The 17,460-nt window shown below is 39.8% G+C and overlaps 3 protein-coding genes and 2 non-coding genes across 5 annotated transcripts in view; all 5 read left to right on the top strand.

Annotated features, from left to right (window-relative positions):
- Positions 1 to 110: 110 nt before the first annotated feature.
- Positions 111 to 5,686, top strand: nop2 (NOP2 nucleolar protein homolog (yeast)). The gene is made up of 16 exons (XM_019265329.2): positions 111 to 244; positions 792 to 919; positions 1,061 to 1,103; positions 1,184 to 1,248; positions 1,516 to 1,883; positions 2,099 to 2,327; positions 2,420 to 2,619; positions 2,826 to 2,915; positions 3,193 to 3,280; positions 3,397 to 3,537; positions 3,899 to 4,038; positions 4,118 to 4,207; positions 4,303 to 4,425; positions 4,532 to 4,629; positions 4,724 to 4,860; positions 4,951 to 5,686. Exons 2-16 carry the CDS (start codon positions 814 to 816, stop codon positions 5,385 to 5,387), a joined length of 2,355 nt encoding a protein of 784 aa, XP_019120874.2. The 5' UTR covers positions 111 to 244; positions 792 to 813; the 3' UTR covers positions 5,388 to 5,686.
- A 1,999-nt stretch (positions 5,687 to 7,685) lies between these two features.
- On the top strand, positions 7,686 to 12,637 carry ing4 (inhibitor of growth family, member 4). The gene is made up of 8 exons (XM_010743426.3): positions 7,686 to 7,819; positions 8,259 to 8,330; positions 9,476 to 9,642; positions 9,766 to 9,880; positions 9,955 to 10,066; positions 10,192 to 10,336; positions 11,714 to 11,775; positions 11,908 to 12,637. The coding sequence occupies exons 1-8, from the start codon at positions 7,783 to 7,785 to the stop codon at positions 11,945 to 11,947; spliced, it is 750 nt and encodes a 249-aa protein (XP_010741728.1). The 5' UTR covers positions 7,686 to 7,782; the 3' UTR covers positions 11,948 to 12,637.
- A 217-nt stretch (positions 12,638 to 12,854) lies between these two features.
- ncapd2 (non-SMC condensin I complex, subunit D2) overlaps positions 12,855 to 17,460 on the top strand; it is a 22,116-nt gene continuing 17,510 nt past the window's right edge. The window contains exons 1-12 of the mRNA XM_027286475.1: positions 12,855 to 13,003; positions 13,398 to 13,520; positions 13,624 to 13,699; positions 13,784 to 13,842; positions 13,926 to 14,101; positions 14,583 to 14,728; positions 15,012 to 15,139; positions 15,277 to 15,400; positions 15,561 to 15,708; positions 16,884 to 17,081; positions 17,166 to 17,300; positions 17,384 to 17,460. The exon at positions 17,384 to 17,460 is cut by the window's right edge and continues 1 nt beyond it. Of these exons, the coding sequence (XP_027142276.1) occupies positions 13,403 to 13,520; positions 13,624 to 13,699; positions 13,784 to 13,842; positions 13,926 to 14,101; positions 14,583 to 14,728; positions 15,012 to 15,139; positions 15,277 to 15,400; positions 15,561 to 15,708; positions 16,884 to 17,081; positions 17,166 to 17,300; positions 17,384 to 17,460 (1,385 nt within the window). The 5' untranslated portion in view covers positions 12,855 to 13,003; positions 13,398 to 13,402. The remainder of the gene's footprint in view (positions 13,004 to 13,397; positions 13,521 to 13,623; positions 13,700 to 13,783; positions 13,843 to 13,925; positions 14,102 to 14,582; positions 14,729 to 15,011; positions 15,140 to 15,276; positions 15,401 to 15,560; positions 15,709 to 16,883; positions 17,082 to 17,165; positions 17,301 to 17,383) is intronic.
- Positions 14,170 to 14,493, top strand: LOC113747534 (small nucleolar RNA U85). The gene has a single exon (XR_003463691.1). It is a non-coding gene; the product is annotated as a small nucleolar RNA U85 (small nucleolar RNA).
- On the top strand, positions 16,464 to 16,773 carry LOC113747535 (small nucleolar RNA U85). Its single transcript, XR_003463692.1, has one exon. It is a non-coding gene; the product is annotated as a small nucleolar RNA U85 (small nucleolar RNA).

Raw genomic sequence — 17,460 nt, 5'->3', positions numbered from 1 at the left:
CTACACTTTATGTGCTGTAATAAACTAATAATGTTTTTTTATTTTGCTATTTTATTTTTATTTTTAAAAACATTTGCTCTCCAACGGTTTCTGCGCGCGGGCGGGCGCGCGCTTGGTCACCATCACGGCGTCACTCGCGTGCGCCGGATGTTCTTCTACAACGTGTTGAAGGAAGACTCACGTGTGGACATTTTATTTTACACCGTGCGTCCAGAAGCTGGATCGGAAAGCAGCAGATTAATCGGTGAGTATGTGAAGAAATGTTCCCGATCGTATTAGACAAATAAAAAAGTCAGACAGAGGTAATAATGAAGTCTCAATCCGAGGTCTTAGTCCTGAAAACATAAGACGTGGAGACATGCGGAGTTGGGTCAACTAATGTCCTGCGTGTGTCTGCTCACTGCAGCTTATTCTGTCACTGATTTGTCACTGTAAACGCGAACAGCGAGTGTACACGCGTCTAAATGTAGTTTGATATTGTAGTGTCTTAACCTGTGTTATTTTGAATAAAATATGAAACACCATAAAACTAGAAAAAAGCGCATTTAAAGAAATATGGTGAACTGACATGTGTGAGGCTCTTGATCACTTTTAACTAGGATGCATATAAAATTAGTCTTACCACCTGTCACCAGAGCTCAATCATCAGTTTCTAGATTCAAACACAAATGCTCAAGATTTACACATTACTTATTAAATATATTAAATATATTGTCCCTGTCATGAAAATTCTAAATCCTACTCACTGGTCCTTTTTAAAAGTTGAAACAGTATTTTCTTTTGCTTTTCAGGCTCTTGGTGTAGCTCGGAGTCATGGGTCGGAAGTTGGATCCCACCAACAAGGTGAAGAGGGGGCCAGGGAAAAAGGCCAGGAAGCAGCAAGGAGCAGAGACTGAGTTGGCCAAGTTTATAAATGATGGTAAACATTGCGCCCTTAATATGAGTTATTTATAGACGCACAGTCATTCTATCTATACTGTAAAGTTTAACAACAACCAATTTGTCTTGCTGACTGTGCCATTATGGTTTAATAATCAAATTGTTTCTCATCTGCTTGCAGAGGACACAGAAACAAAACGCCTGTCAAGTAGAGGCAGGAAAAGGTAAGAGGTTGACAGACTACATAACATAAAATAACATAACTCTGTTTACAAGTTACTCATTCATATTTTAATTTTTATAGAGCGGCAAAAAGAGTCCAGAATGTGAAAAAACCTAAAGATGCTGCTCAGGAACAGCCCAAGAAAGGTAAGCACATCGACTCTGTGAATGTGGCTGTGATGTTTGCAGATAATTATGACCCAGCATCTGAACTTAATGATGTGTGTGTATCTGGCTTGATTCATCTTGGCTGGATATGATGTTCTGTGGGTGTTATTCACGTCTATGAAATATGTTGTTTATAAAACCAAGAAATTGTTTATGTGAGGTTTGTGGCCTTTTTAAGGGGACAACAAATGAGTTATTTTTAATAACAGAATAAATACACAGTATTTGTTTTCCTTTTCTTTAAAGGATTCTCTGATGAGAACAGTAAATGGTTGAAACCAGCAAAGAGGAAGCGTAAAATCAATGAACCTGAAAGTGAGGATGACAGTGATGAGCATTGGGAGGAAGAGGAAGATGAGGAGGAGGAGGAACAGCAACAACAACAACAACAGCAGCAGCAGCAGCAGAAGAAGAAGGGAGGAAAAGACCAAGGAAAGAAGGGTGCCAAATTAGAAGTGAAAGAAGTAGAGGAGGAGGAGGAGGAGGATGAAGAAGAGGAGGAGGACGAAGATGACGATGACGACGATGATGATGATGAAATGGTTGACGACTACGGTGCAGCAGAAGAAGAAGAAGAAGCAGCAGCAGAAGAAGAAGAAAGTGATGGAGAGGAAGTACGTGAAATTGTTTTACCATAATGTCAAAATTTTAATTGTTGTCCAAACTGCTAATTTGCAGGTGCAATTCCTGATTTTGTTGAAGAGACTTCCACTTTAAAACTTTGCTTTTGGGAGCTACAACAAAATCAAACAGCATATATTTCAAAGTTTTTAGGTAAATATGTAGTTAGTATAATTTAGTGACTATCTTCGGTTCTTGTTCCATTTAGCTTCTTCCCATCGAACGTGCAGCCAAGAAAGAGAAAAAGCTGAAGGAAACCATGGGTTTAGAGAGTGATGATGATGACGATGATGAGGAAGACGACGACGATGATGATGAAGATGATGATGAGGGGAAAAAATCAGATGCTGAAATGGATGAGGAAGACACCGTACAAACCAACATAGATGAAATGGATCAATTTAGGCTACCAGGGGCAGAGGAAAGAGAGAAAGAAGGTGGGTGACATGCTTTTTTTTTTTCATTTCCTTATGAAGCAGATGATGTTACTTGATTTGCAACAAGTCTGAATCATTTTCTGCATTTTTAGGTGCCCTGCCTCTCGACCTCAAGACAATCCATCAAAGGATAAAGGACAACATTGACGTCCTCTGTAATTTCTCAACGAAAAGGGAGGCAGGGAAAGAGAGAGCAGAGTACATTTCTCTTCTGAAGAAGGATCTCTGCACCTACTACAGCTACAACAACTTCCTCATTGAGAAATTAATGGACATCTTCCCTCTTTCAGAGGTGGGTGATTTCATTTATTTTCCTCCTTTAGTCCCAAAGAAAGCACAGAACTGATTGAAGTACAACATTTTAATTGTTTGAACGATGTTTGATGTGGCTGTTGTCAAGACCTGAATGAGACTGTGTGTTGTGAGTAAATGACAAAACATTTTAAACAGATGAAAAAAGGAAAATAATTATCTGTTGTGTTTTTTTTTTGGTTACAGCTGGTTGATTTCCTTGAGGCCAATGAAATTCAGAGACCTGTCACTATACGGACCAACACACTGAAAACTAGGAGGCGGGACCTGGCACAGGTAACTATTCATAGTGGGAGGTTACAATATTTTAAAATGTGAACATTCACAATTATTATATTTTATATTATGAAGCATTCATAATATTTCTTGTAAGTCAACTCACTTAAAAGAACACATTTTAAAAGTAAATATTATATGAGAAGAAAATAACGTGAAAATTTAGGTTCAATAAATGCAATCAGCAGAACAAAAACTATATTGCAGGGCATGTGGGTCAGACATATGATGACCACAACTGAACTGTGTTGAATTCTGTTGTTTCTTACTTGTTTAGGCGTTGATCAACAGAGGAGTGAACCTTGACCCACTGGGGAAATGGTCTAAAGTTGGTTTGGTTATTTATGACTCCTCCGTACCTGTAGGTAAGTACGTTCAGCTATTTCAGTTGTTCTATTAAGGATCTTTATTGAAGCATTTCTGAGGCCGACTGTAGCTACACATTGCCACAAGTGTAATTGTTTTTTACATTTCAAAACAGGTGCAACACCAGAGTATCTGTCTGGTCAGTACATGCTGCAAGGAGCCTCTAGTTTCCTGCCAGTCATGGCACTCTCTCCACAGGAAGGAGAGTTGGTGTTGGACATGAGCTCAGCTCCAGGAGGCAAGACTACTTATATTGGTAAGATATGCTGAAGTTCTAATTTGTGTAATTGACAATTGCAGCAATCTTATGAAGCGTTTCAAACTGTGCAATCAAGACTGAGAGTAACAATTAGTTTAATTATCTATTAATCTGCTGATTGTTTTCTCAGTTATTGGATTAACTGTTGTAAATGTTTTGGAAATGTTTAAAGTGAAGAATGCCAGAATTCAAAGACATTCAACTATCATATACTGCATTTATATTTGAAAATGAAAAAAATAATTATACTCTGAGTTCATTTTGTCTGGATAAACTTACTGACTCATTGTTCTAGATCTAATGTAGATTGGTGCAATTGAAGGCAAACTTTTCTCACATTCATATTAAACGTTTTTAGCTCAGCTGATGAGAAACACAGGGGTGATCGTGGCTAATGACGCCAACGCTGAAAGACTGAAGAGTGTGGTTGGCAACATCCACCGTCTGGGCGTCACCAACACTGTCGTCTGCAACTACGATGGAAGGCAGTTCCCAAAGGTAACGTTCATACGTGTAAAAAATCATTCAATCTGTGGTTTCATTTAGTGTACTGACTTGTTGAAAATGTTGCTTACAGGTAATGGGTGGATTTGATAGAGTGCTGCTTGATGCTCCGTGCTCAGGCACAGGAGTCATCGCTAAAGATCCAGCTGTGAAGACCAGTAAGGTAAAACACCATTCACTGTTTACATAAAACACTTACAGACACGTATTTTTTGGTTTTAAGCTGTGTTTAATACTTATTTCCCTATTCCCTGATAGGACGATGCAGACATCCATCGCTCTGCTCACTTGCAGAAAGAACTGATTCTTTCGGCCATCGACTCTGTCAACGCTGAGTCCCCTACGGGAGGATATCTGATCTACTGCACATGTTCAATAATGGTATGTGTTGTGTAGTGTCCTCTGCATTCTTTAGGCATATTATTTGTGAGTAGGGTCTGAACTATTTAGCAGAAAGGCTTGCGTATTGATCAAACGTTATTCTCAGGTGGAGGAGAATGAATGGGTGGTGGACTATGCTTTAAAGAAAAGGAATGTCAAGTTGGTTCCCGCAGGACTTGACTTTGGAAAGGAAGGCTTCACCAGGTGAATAAGATAACCAATATGTGCTTTAATTAAGTGGTTGAGTTCTGCAAAGGCTCTGATCTTTATATCTAAATTTATGTTTACATCCTTTTAGGTTTAAAGAACGTAGATTCCATCCTTCTCTGCGATTGACTCGGAGGTTTTACCCTCATTCCCACAACATGGATGGGTTTTTTGTGGCCAAGCTGAAGAAATTCTCCAATGTGATTCCAACGACACCAGCAGGAAAAGGTAACCTTTTCTCCTATGAGCATATTCAAACTTTCATCACAATAGTTTCCCTAGTTAACATGAATTTATGCGCTGTGTCTGTTTATTTAGAAGAAGAAGAAAACACAGATGCTGCAGATGCCACAGTTGTTCCAGACTCTGTTGAAGAGAAACTATCCAAAAGTGACAAGACAAAGAAGACTGTTCCCGGCAAAGCAGACAGCTTAAAGGAGAAGACCCAAGCCAACGGAACAGCAGCCAAGAAAACGGCAAACATCAAGTCAAAAGGCAAAAAGGACTCACCAGCTGGACCAAAAAAGGCAAAGATTGCCAAGATGGATGGAGAGACTGTGAAAGGGGCAAAGGTCAAGAAGCCTGCAGTGAAGACAGCTGATGAAACTAAAGCATCAAAGGCTGACAGTAAGGAAGGGAGCAGGTTTGAGAAAAAACAGGGCAAAAAGACAAAATCACCCATGAAGGCAAAGAACAGAATCGGGAAGAATAAATTCAAAAAGTTGAAGCGTATGCTGGAAAAGCAAGTGGAGTGATGGGTGATGTACAGTGTGGCAAAGTGTACTTGATTATTGTAAGAGCTTTGTAGAGCTTTCTTATGGACCCGGCTCCCTTCAGTATTCAGATTGGTGTGCTCTCGTTTCAGAGCAGCGATACTGTATGTGTCAGTCAGATATGATTGTAATACTACAACTGGACTGGTCAACGATGCTTTCACTTGGGTCCTTCTTTTTTTATTTGTATTACAGATAATTCATTATGTTTGTCTGTTGATTTATTTGCAGAGTGGAATGACTTCCATAAGTCTGTGAAACATAATAAATCTTTTAAGATATTTTTCTCGGCACTTGTTTGATTCATTCATCAGTGGGACGTTTCACTTGTTTTACCATCACATAGAACATCTGGTTCTTAAACTATGGTACATGTACCACTCATAGTTTGCAACCTTCCTGTAATGGTACATTATAGTATCGAAATACTACATTTAAATGACAAACTATGAGATTGCAGGAATGTAACTTAAAATAAGTTTTGCATTTCATTTCCTGTAACATTTTATTTCAAGACATAGTCACAGTTACTCATGTAACACAGGAACTATTTGGAAGAGAAGTGGGAATCAGGAGTAGCCATTTTTTAACCAAATTATCTCTGAACTGGTTCTGTTCAGGATTTAACAACCGTCAACAGTAAATAATCATATTACGTATAAACCTGAAACCTGTGTGAACTCTGAGTAGAGAGCTGGACCTACCCAGACCTCTATGAATCTTAGACATGGATTAGAATGTAATTATAAAATAAGATAGATCCACACAGGGGAAATCCACTTGTCACAAGGTGGATTACTCATAAATAAGAAAAATGTTAGTCTGACAGCTGTTGGAATGAGTGACTTGTGGTAGTAGTTCTTCATGATAGATGTCAGCTTTGCTAACATCCTCCTCTCATACTTCCTCTATGGAGTCTAGGGGGCAATCCAGGACAAAACTGGCCCTCTTGATCAGTTTGTTGAGTCTTTTCCTGTCTCTCTTCATGCATTCCCCTCCCCAGTGGACAACTACATACTATACATGTAGCAGATGCCACCACAGTGTCATGGGAGGTTGTTTTTTTTTTTTAATGTCTCTTTTTATTAAATTTTCCAGAAATAAAAGGACGAAAGACAGAGGGTACACTGCCGTGTGTGCATAATACATTCACATGTTCATGCCCAGAGAGTGGTGCATAGAAACAAAATGGTATGTCATTTGCCACGCAGACCTATTTCAGTTATGATACAAACCCTTCTTGCAAAAATGGCAGAGATATTCAAACCAAGGTATGACAAAAAGGGTTCCCATGTTTTATGAAAAACATCATATTTGCTGTGCAGTTTACATGTCAGATAGTCTAAAGCAACATATTCGAGTACCACCCTTTGCCATTGTACCTTAGATGGGGCTTTATCCATTATTCACTTTAAAAGAATACACTTTTTAGCACAACAAGCAAGTGTCTGGTGAAACTTCCTTTTAAATTTGTCCANCATAATACATTCACACGTTCATGCCCAGAGAGTGGTGCATAGAAACAAAATGGTATGTCATTTGCCACGCAGACCAATTTCAGTTATGATACAAACCCTTCTTGCAAAAATGTCAGAGATATTCAAACCAAGGTATGACAAAAAGGGTTCCCATGTTTTACGAAAAACATGATCTTTGCTGTGCAGTTTACATGTCAGATAGTCTAAAGCAACATATTCCAGTACCACCCTTTGCCATTGTACCTTAGATGGGGCTTTATCCATTATTCACTTTAAAAGAATACGCTTTTTAGCACAAAAACCCAAAAAAAGTGTCTGGTGAAATTTCCTTTAAAATTTGTTAGCGATGGGCAGGTCAGGTATACATGGGAGGTTTTTAATGGGAGTTAACTCTGCTATATATTGTGGCCAACAGCCTAATTTGAGACATAGTTTAGTTTTTGTTTTGTTTTTTAGTTCTATTTTTTATTTTATATAGTTTTCTATTTGTAAAGATCTTAGCACAGGTTTAATTTCTTAACACAGGTTTAATTTAAATCCAGATTTATCTTATAGGTTAATTTTATTGTGTGTTTACTGTGTTATATGTTAATTTTAATGCATGTTTAATGCGTCTGTTTCACTTATAAATTGATATACTTTTATGGTTCTTTTTGTTTGTTTCTGTTATTTGCTGTCTACTTTTATTTATTTTAAGGTATCCTTGGGTGACAGAAAGGCGCCTATGAAATAAAATGTATTATTATTACTGTTGTTGTTGTTGTTGTTGTTGTTGTTAAATATCAGTGTGGGTCTTCTTCACTGTCAGATGCTTTGTGCTGGAAAGTAGTCCAGGATGGAAACAACCAATCAGATTGGTCCTTTTCGGACCGGAAGCTGTGTTGTTTACATTTTCTAAGATGGCGGCGGGGATGTATTTGGAGCATTATTTGGACAGTAAGCTGTTTAATGTGTCTTTAACGTGTTTGGAAAATATTTATACATATTTATCTGTTGTTGTTGTTTGTTTTCCGTTGTGTGTGTTAGCTGTTGGCTAACCCGCGTGCGGAGCAGGCTCCTTTAACGGTTCCCAACGGTCGGCGGGTTCAGGCTCGGTCTATTTGCTGGAAAGTCGCTTCCCATCGTAGCGCAGAAACGATGCTGTTTGAGATTGTACAACACACGTACACTGTTTTAGCCGGACATTACAACCTTTTTTAAATGTATTTAACCAGCACAGTTGTTTGTGTTTGTGCACTTTGTTCAAGACAAGACGTGCGCGCGCTAGTATCTTCAATAACCGCGCGAATGACTAAAGCTAGCTTGTCCTGTTTCATGTCGATGTGACTGAAAGTGTGATTTTAACTGTTTATTGTCTCCTTCTTCTCCACGCCAGGCATAGAAAACTTGCCCTTCGAGTTGCAGAGAAACTTCAATTTGATGAGGGATCTAGATCAACGCACAGAGGGTGAGAACAAAGCACTGTGTGTAGTCTGCACGACATGAAGTAAAAAGAGGCGTGTTTAAAGCACACTGCTCGTCTTTAAAGGTCCAGTGTGTAGGATCTAAGGCTCTGTTTACAGAATATGACATGCTTAACTATGTTTTTACTGATTAACTGACTGTCAGTGCGGGCGCTCCCTCACTCTCATTCACTGTCTGTGTCGCTCAACCATTACTTGCTCTCTCTCTCTCTCAAACCACCGGACACAAACTTCTTCGTGTCACTATTTTGCAGCGAAGAATTGCGAGCCAGACACAGATTTAGAAGCTGGGTTCATTAAAATAAACAAAGCCAGAACACAACAGGCAGAGTATCAGAGTTTAGTCCATGAATCCACCTGGATAGTCTCAGTTTCAGAGACATTTCAGGCTGAACTGTTTGACCGGTCTGATCAACTGATTGGCGGCTGCAGCGTGACATCGGGCTACATTTTTCCAGTTGGATCTGGCTCAATTTCTCCACGGCAGGCCACTGAGTTTTTTTTGGCGGATACCCTTGCATCCTGCAGCCAAAACACAGTACCCTGAAAAACCCATGGAAAAAACCTGCGTTCGCTTCAGTGCTAGATCCTGTCTGAATGTACCCTTTCACAGCCATTGTTGTTCTCCTTTGGAAGGGCGAATATAGGGGGTTGCAATCCACTACACTGCAAAATGCCACTAAATCCTACACTCTGGTTATTTTAAGCAGCATGATTTATGCAGTGGTTCCCACCCTGAAATGGATCCTAAGGGAAGTCAGAGGTGCCACAGCATGATTAAAGATTGGATTATGTTTTTCCCTTCTTCAGGCCACTAAAAAACTTTCAGATTAAACAATCCAGGACTGTGTAATCATTCCCTGATTTAACTGCTCACAACTATGTCCCCAGTAAAGTCATAACCTATGATGAATTGACGTCAGTGATCACAAACCAAAATGTTTAGGAATCACTGACCTACAGCAGAATACTAGTTCAATCATACTCCCTAACAGTTTGAACAGCCCTGTGTAAGCTGTGAGTGATTAAATTCACCAAATATCCTAGCCAAGAGCCGTTTCCTGTATTGCTCAACATGTGCTGTTTTAAAGGCATAAATAAAATGTTCAAGTTTTTGTCTGTGTTTTAGATCTTAAGGGACAGATAGACTCTCTGGCTAAAGAGTACACCGCCAACGCCAGGACTCTTTCCTCTGAGCAAAAGCTGTCCATATTGAGGCAGATTCAGCAGTCTTACAGTAAATGCAAGGAGTTTGGAGATGACAAGGTCCAGCTGGCCATGCAGACCTATGAGATGGTTAGTATCTTAGAAATAAATGTTTCACACACATCTGTATGGAAAAATAATGTATACATCCGCTGTGCTGAATGTACATGAAATATGCTCCACACTCAGTCGCTGAAGTTCTGTTGTTTGCAGGTCGACAAACACATCAGACGTCTTGATACAGACTTGGCTCGGTTCGAGGCTGACTTGAAGGAAAAACAGATCGAGAGCACTGACTATGATTCCACCTCCAGTAAGGGGAAGAAAGGTGTGTGTGTGTGCGTCTGTTATGTTTGCTCAAAAGGTTTTGTGGAATATTAAAGTGTTTGTGTTTTTTTTCAGCTGACTCCAGACAGAAGGAAAAGAAGACTGCTAAGACGAGGTCTAAAGTGAAAAGTTCAGACGAAGATGGCAGTCCCAAGAGTGCACAGAAGAAAGTCAAGCTCCTTCAGCCGTATGTTGTTTATCTACTCTCCAGCTTGTTGTGACCGAGTGTTTAAAGCACTTGTTGTGCTTAATCAGTTTTAGTTTATTTTATGGTCATACATTCACACTACAATACTTTTCCCTCATTATCAGAGGAGAATTCAACAGCCCTACCACCAACTTTGGGAATGTGCACCCATCTGATGTGCTGGACATGCCAGTGGACCCCAACGAACCCACCTACTGTCTGTGCCATCAGGTGTCTTACGGCGAGATGATCGGCTGTGACAACACTGATGTGAGTTTTGTTTTATTGCCCTATTTCAGCCTCAGTCAAGGGTCACATAAGGTGATTTTAGGAAAGTCACAAAAAGGATGTTGACATTTAAATAAATTCATTAATTAATGTTTGTGGATAAATTATGTTTTACACCGGTTGCACTTAGAGAAGAGGTGGGCAAGGATGAAGGTGAAACTGTATCTATTTGGGCCTCTGTTGTTTGGTCCATAAAACCTCAGAAAATGGTGAAAAACTGTTTCCCAAAATCCCAGGTGGCGTCCTCAGATGTCTTCTTTTGTCTACAACAAAGACTTTCAGCTTACTCATGGAGGACTAAAGAAACCAGGAAATATTCACATTTGAGTAGCTGAAATGTAAAAAAAAAAATACTCAAAGTGATTAATCAATTATTAAAATAGTTGCAGATTAAGTAAAGTTGACAGCTAATCTCCACATTTGCATGTCTATGCCCTTGTACTGCATGTGTGTGTGTCCGAGTTAAAATGCATGTAAAAAAAAAAATAGAGTGAAAAAAGAATTTCCCCATCGAGGGATTAATAAATTATATCTTCTTCTTCATTAATCGACAAACTTTTGAGCTCTTATATTGATTGTTATCATAACAAATTTGCATTTGTGCAAACTATAGCACGTTTATGATTTTTCCATCTAGTGTTTTGGATTCTGTATCTGTTTTCTGTTTTTGCTGGTCAGTTGCATTGCCTTAAATCATATCATCTTTAATCATATATTTTTTTTATTGAATTGAAATTTATAAACATTCCCGAGAGCACGATCCATCAGCATAATCATGACATGTTACAAGAAGATGGTGGAAGAAATGTGCGCTAAAATGTCTTTTTGTGACATTTTGTATGAAAAAACAACAAAAATACAATACATACAAAAGAACACAGAAAATGTATTCATTAATTACATGGGACCTTTAATGTGAAAGGCCCATTTAAACAACATATGAGTTTATCTGTGTATTTATATAAATTACAGTACCATCAAATACCGGTCAGATATCAACAATAATGTGCTTTTATGGCACGGGCCTGGAATAATGATGAAAAATATAAGTTCTAATGATGTTATATCAATAATCGGTTGTTGTACATAGAGTACATGTACACCCTCTACCTTACATCTATTTCTCAGTAATGCCGTTTAAGAGTCCTGCAGTCTCTTCCTCTGTTGATAAAGGTCACAGATGACAAAGCGAGTGATTAATTAGTAGATACGACACATTACTCGTGTTGTATGTGATGTCTCTCCTTGAAAAGACTGATTTTATTTTTGATCTTGCGTGTTGAATAGTTTTGTCTGGACTAAGTGCTCCATTTGCAGGAACACTTAACAGCACATTATCATTTTCTGTCTCTGCTCCAGTGCTCCATTGAGTGGTTCCATTTTGCATGCGTGGGCCTGACAACCAAACCGAGAGGCAAATGGTAAGAAACTAAACGAAATGGAGGCTGTAATGTACTTTTCTATTTTCAATATGTGCAATAAAATGTTGAATTGTTACTCATTCACATCAGTCACTTGTACCCTGACTCCTACCCTGTTTTCGCTGTCTACAGGTACTGTCCACGATGCTCTCAAGACAGAAAGAGAAAATAAAATCACCTGGTTGTCCCTGGAACAAAACGTGGACTCTGATCAGACAGAAAATGAGAAGAATATTTCTTCATTAGTTACTAGATTTTTTTGTTTGTTTCTCATCTTCCTTAACATTTGGTGCTTTTTCTTTTGGTTTACGTAATTTGCCTTGGTCTGATGCAGTGTGCGTGTGAAGGAGCCAAGTGGTTACAAAAAGTATTTAAATATTGATTTTTCTTTTTTTTTAAACGGTTAACAATGTTTTTGTTTGTTTTGTATTTTTAGTTACCTTTGGTGCTCTTATTGTGACATCTTTTTATTTTTTTATTTTACATTGTTTTTTACATTTACTCATTGTTTTATGAGTGAATAATAAACACTACAACTGCCCCTACATGGTTAAACAGTTCCAACTTGTCACAACACTTTATACTGTATTTACATGTAAAACTGCAAAATTTAGGTATTTTCTCTGAAAACAGTTTGGCCATGGATGAATCTTTTGCTTTGTTTGTATAGTTATAGTTTCTTGTGCTTAGCCTGGGGAACACTAGTTTTATGTTTTTACGTATAACGAGAGCAAAAAGAATATGAAGACAAATGCTGCATCCTTGACAGTATCGGTCACCTGTGGTAGTGAGACATCATTTCATTTTAACATTTGATTGAGTGCTGTATAGAAAGTAAGACATTTCGTGAAAAAAAAAAAAAGTATTGTCATTTCTGTAGCTGAAACATTGGTACAGGGGCGAGTAGGTGCTTGTGTTGTCAATCATTTGAATACAGCTACTACCTCAAAAAAACAAACTTTGTCTCTGTGTTTTTTACTCTTAATTGCCCGGGCAGCTGTAGCAGTGCTGCAGCGCTACCTGTCCTCCAGTAGGTGTCAGTGTTGCGTGAAACCATATGGTATCGACTGCGCATGCGTGTGACGTAGGCGTTTCTCCGCTTTGGCGCGATGTACAAACAAATTTGAAAGTCGGAGGATTCAAACAGCTCACAGACGGAGAGCAGAGCGGACTACATCACCGTCTTCAGAGGCTAAAAGCGTGGCTAGTGGGACTGCAAGCGCTACAGGTGAGTGCTTTGTTTCTACTTTGTTGTAACACACGAGTTTGACTTCGGTTGTTTCTGTTAAATTGTAACGTTACAGCCGATAAGTTAAGCTACGCGGCTAGTTAGCTCGCCGGCTAACGTTGTTGTTTGTCTTTACCCACAACAACAAGGCTGCGCTGTTTGGTCAATACACTTACCTACATACCTTTTAATAGTCTTAAAAGTCGTTTTACTTAAGTTAAACACTTTAGCTCCGCAGCTAGCGTCAACTAGAGAGTACCAAAAGATAAATATGATCAAAGACAACGTTACATTGTAGCTGTTAGCCCATGATAGTCTCTGCGATGCTAAGTAACTAAATATCTAGTTTTTAGATGATGTTTACAGTAAATTTAAGCTTGTGTTTCTTTTGTAGGAGGGATGTCGTGGGACTTTTTTGTGCCCGTGTGCGTGGGTGACCTGGTGAAGACCGGAGGGATCAACCAGTACGTCGTTCAGGATGTGGTTCCCCCAAAACAGCTCCCATCCCATCTCAGTAGTAAGTAGTAAACTTGAGCAAGTCCTTGAGCTTTGACATTTTTATTTACATTGTGCTTGTGTAACTGTGCCTAAACTGTGTGTGTTGTCTCTCTTTCACACAGAATTCAAGGCAGCTCTGCGAAGCAAGGGCCCTTTGTGTGTGTTGGAGCACTTTGACACAGGCTACAGCGTGCTACAGTATGTACTGATCATGCATAGGTTGCTGTAGCCACTGGTATTGAGAACTGTATGGGTACAAAGCTACTGTGTTTACTTTTTAAGGCACTGCAACTCAGTGGAGCTTGGTGTGAAAGAGGATACTCTGGAATCATTAATACAAGGTTAGACCTTTTTTTTCTCTTTCTATTCGATTGCAGTCTTGATATGCTGGGATGATCACATGTTTTCTACTTTTCCCTTTCAGTGGTTAGTGGCCTGGCTGCTTCCCTCCCAGCACTTCTTCTCTCCACCTCGATCTCAGCTGCAGAACGCAAAGAGAAGCTCAATGCCGTTAAAATGAGTGTATACCTGCTCTGCAAACTCACAGAGACCCTTGAGAGTGACTCCTGTAGACAGAGTATTATCACAGCACCTGGAAAGGTATGGTTATTACAAGGAGAGCTAAGAAATACTTTATGGATTGTTTTGTGTTAACTTAAAAAAAAAAAGCCCACTGATGAGATTATGGCAAGTTTTATGATCCAGTCCAACCAAGAGGTTACCGTCTCTAGCCTGCTGTTGGTGGGTAGTCTTGGTGGTGTGGTGGAGTTTTATTGCACTGCTGTAAGGGCCCATCCACAGTTAACTTGCCGTCTTTTACAACCTTTGTCCCCCCCAAAGCGCAATGGGATGGGACAGGTAGAAGATGTCATACAATGTGCGACTGTTTGTCTGTGTGTTGTATGAATGTATATGTATCAGCTGGCAAGCGGCTGTAGTCTCAATATACTTGGTTTGGTGGGTATGAACTACTCTTTGGTAATCTGAGGGCATGTATTGTATGTTTATTAAAAGTACTTTGAGTTCAGTATCTATAAAGCTTAACTGACAGAGTTGATCATCTTTTGTTTATCTTGCACAGGGTGGTAAAAAAGGTAAAGCTGGTGGAGAAGGACTGCTGCAGTGGGACTCTGAAAGAGAGAGGGTGCTCCAGGCCCTGATCCAGCTCCTCCAGCTGGATATCCGTTCCCTCTGGAATCTCTCCCTGGTGGAGGAAGAGTTTATCAGGTATTCTGCTTATTGAGGAGCTCTGGTACAGTACAGTATCATGCTTAGCTGTCTTAATTGAGTTAGTTGGTGTAATTTCCCGCATTCTTCTCCGGATCTCTGCCCAGCAATGATAACATTTTGGCGTTGATGAGAGCCTATGATCTTTGCTTTCCCACTAATGTCACATCAAACCTAATAAGATGATCTTGGAACTGTGCCGAGTTGCTTCATTTAGCGTTTCTATTGTAGTTATCAGAAAGGATATGCTCAACATGGACAAACCTTCTCTTTCTTCTCTTAGCTGTGTGACCTGCTGCTGCTACAAACTACTTGAGAACCCAACCATCAGCCACGTCAAGAGTAAACCCACCAGAGATGGTATTATCCACCTGCTGGGGGTACTAATCAAGAAGTACAATCACCTCCTGGGTTAGTTTCTCAGTCACATTCTGAACCTGTGATCGAAACCGTCATGTATAAAGTGCAAAAAGCAGCATTTAAAGGACCTGTTATTCTTATTATTTACACTTTGATTTAAGTGTATACTCTCACCAAACTCTTAACAGGTGCAAGTGTGAAGGTGATCCAGCTGCTGCAACACTTCGAGCAGTTGTCATCTGTGTTTGCCCAGGCAGTGTCTGTGTGGAGCACTGAATATGGAGTCAGGGGTATTATAGGAGAAGTTATAAGGTCAGTATCCATGATTTGTCTATCTTTCCAACAAGCAGTCCTTTGTAACTCTTTATAGAAGTCTGATTATTTGGCTGCAAATTACCATGTTTGAACAAAAGGTTGCAAATTGCTATGTGTGAATAAAAGGTCATGTCTTGTTGTTTTTATCCTTCTTCAGGGAGATTGGTCAGAAATCAAGCGAGGAGCTCGCTAGAGAGGGGTCAGGGGTCAAAGCTTTTGCTTCCTTCCTATCAGAACTCGGCACATTGGTGCCTGAATTGATGATCCCCAATATCAGTGTGCTCATCACACACCTGGAAGGAGAGGTACTGCACACTTGTTCTTCCTGTTGAATTGAATGATTAATTTACAGCTCTTGTATCGTATTAAAAGAAGCTTGCTGCACTATTGTTCTGGGATAAAATATATGTGACAATCTTTAGGGATAAACCTTAGTATTAATGAAGTACCACTATGGTGGCTGTTGTGGGTGAGAAATAGAGCGTCTCCTGCAAAGGAATAAGTCCCCATGAGACTGAACCCATTATTTGATTGCTTTGGGCGATTTCCATTTCCTACAAATCACTGCTCTTTGTGCCCATCTGGACCTTCTGTGTAGAGATTTATCTAGTTTGCTAGTCTGGGGAGCAGCTGCCATTAAGGTCCTGCCATTATCCTGAGTTGTGATTGGCTTGTGCAGTAATGTCAACACCTATTTATTTAAAAAAAAAAGACGACACAAAAGAAAACTAGAAAAAGCAGTTGCTTCAATATTTTGACACAAGACAGAGGCTTCACAGCATCCGATTAAAATTTTTAAAGTGCAAGTTTACTATGAAGCAACTCTTGAAACAGAACTTAAAGTGTAGAAAGTATCAGTGTTCTGCTATTTGGTCAAGAAGTTCTGTTCAGTTGTCACTTTGTCCTGAAGGTTTTGCTCTTCTACTGTGCATTACTGCTCACATAAGGCTTGATTAGTGTCTTAACACATGAACCGGAGGACAGCCTGTTCGATTCTTTGTGAAATGTTCCTTCCACACACAGCTTCAGTTTAGTTTTCTTCCTGTTCAGTGCACATTTTGCCCAATGATGAGACCAAGGCGAATACGAGCTGACTGAACGAGAGTTGGGTTCTTCTTGCCTTTACTGGCAGGTAATCTTGGCAGTGCAGGGGAGGATTCCTGTTCTGCTGTAAGGGCTTGCCTACAGTGACTTGGCTGAACCCAAATTATTCTTCTACAGTCACAGCAGAGTAATTGGTGGGATAAAGCTGACAGTGTGTGCTTGTTTGTGTGTGCTTGTTTGTGTGTGCGTGTAAGAGGCAAGGAGTTCACCCATCTCTCTTTGCTGTTCAGTTAGTAATGAGTTGCTTCTTTGGTAATCTGAGGGCTGATTCAGAAACTCATCTAGACACAAGATAATGTGTTTATACTCAAGGGACTCAGCTGACACTAGATTAGAGGCTGACTTATTCTCTATTTACACTTCTTTTTTTTTCCAGAGCCACGCAATGCGCGTTGCTGTTTGCGAGTTGCTGGGAGAGATCCTCGTGCGGGTGCTGTGTGGTGATGGGCTGGACGAGTCTGGTAAAGCTGACAGAGACCGCTTCTTTGACACACTGCAAGAACATCTGCATGACACACACTCCCACGTCAGAGCACGTGTGTTGCAGGTTTACACACGCATCGTCAACAGCAAAGTATGTTTTCATTGATTTAGTTTATCTATAAATGCATGTTATTAAAGTCTCACTTGATACTAAAAACTGTCTCAATGTGGTTAGGCACTGCCACTGTGTAGGTACAGTGAGCTGATGGAGCTTGCTGTGGGGCGCCTGATGGACAAATCTATAAATGCTGTGAAGAGCGCCATTCAGCTGTTGGCAGCCTTCATCGCACACAACCCCTATAGCTGCAAGGTAACTCAAAGGAACATGGTTGAGACCAAGAAGCTCAGATGTTTTCAGCTTTCAGTTTCACTGGAATATGTTCTTTCTTCCAGCTGAGCAGCGCAGATCTGAAGAAACCGCTTGAGAAAGAGACTGCTAAACTCAAAGAGATGAAAGAGAAACTGGAGGG

This window comes from Larimichthys crocea, chromosome XIII (genome assembly GCF_000972845.2).
Source record: "Larimichthys crocea isolate SSNF chromosome XIII, L_crocea_2.0, whole genome shotgun sequence".
NCBI classification, from domain to species: Eukaryota; Metazoa; Chordata; class Actinopteri; family Sciaenidae; genus Larimichthys; species Larimichthys crocea.
The sequence above is the reverse complement of the archived record's forward strand: the minus strand, read 5'-3'. Positions and strand labels throughout refer to the sequence as shown.

Bases quoted from the DNA above. Each gene is read 5' to 3' on its own strand.
- nop2 (XM_019265329.2), top strand. From the start codon at position 814: ATGGGTCGGAAGTTGGATCCCACCAACAAGGTGAAGAGGGGGCCAGGG. The intron at 920-1,060 runs GTAAACATTGCG...ATCTGCTTGCAG, and splicing joins GGCCAAGTTTATAAATGATG to AGGACACAGAAACAAAACGC. The intron at 2,328-2,419 runs GTGGGTGACATG...CTGCATTTTTAG, and splicing joins AGAGGAAAGAGAGAAAGAAG to GTGCCCTGCCTCTCGACCTC.
- ing4 (XM_010743426.3), top strand. From the start codon at position 7,783: ATGGCGGCGGGGATGTATTTGGAGCATTATTTGGACA. The intron at 7,820-8,258 runs GTAAGCTGTTTA...TCTCCACGCCAG, and splicing joins TTTGGAGCATTATTTGGACA to GCATAGAAAACTTGCCCTTC. The intron at 10,067-10,191 runs GTATGTTGTTTA...CCTCATTATCAG, and splicing joins AAAGTCAAGCTCCTTCAGCC to AGGAGAATTCAACAGCCCTA.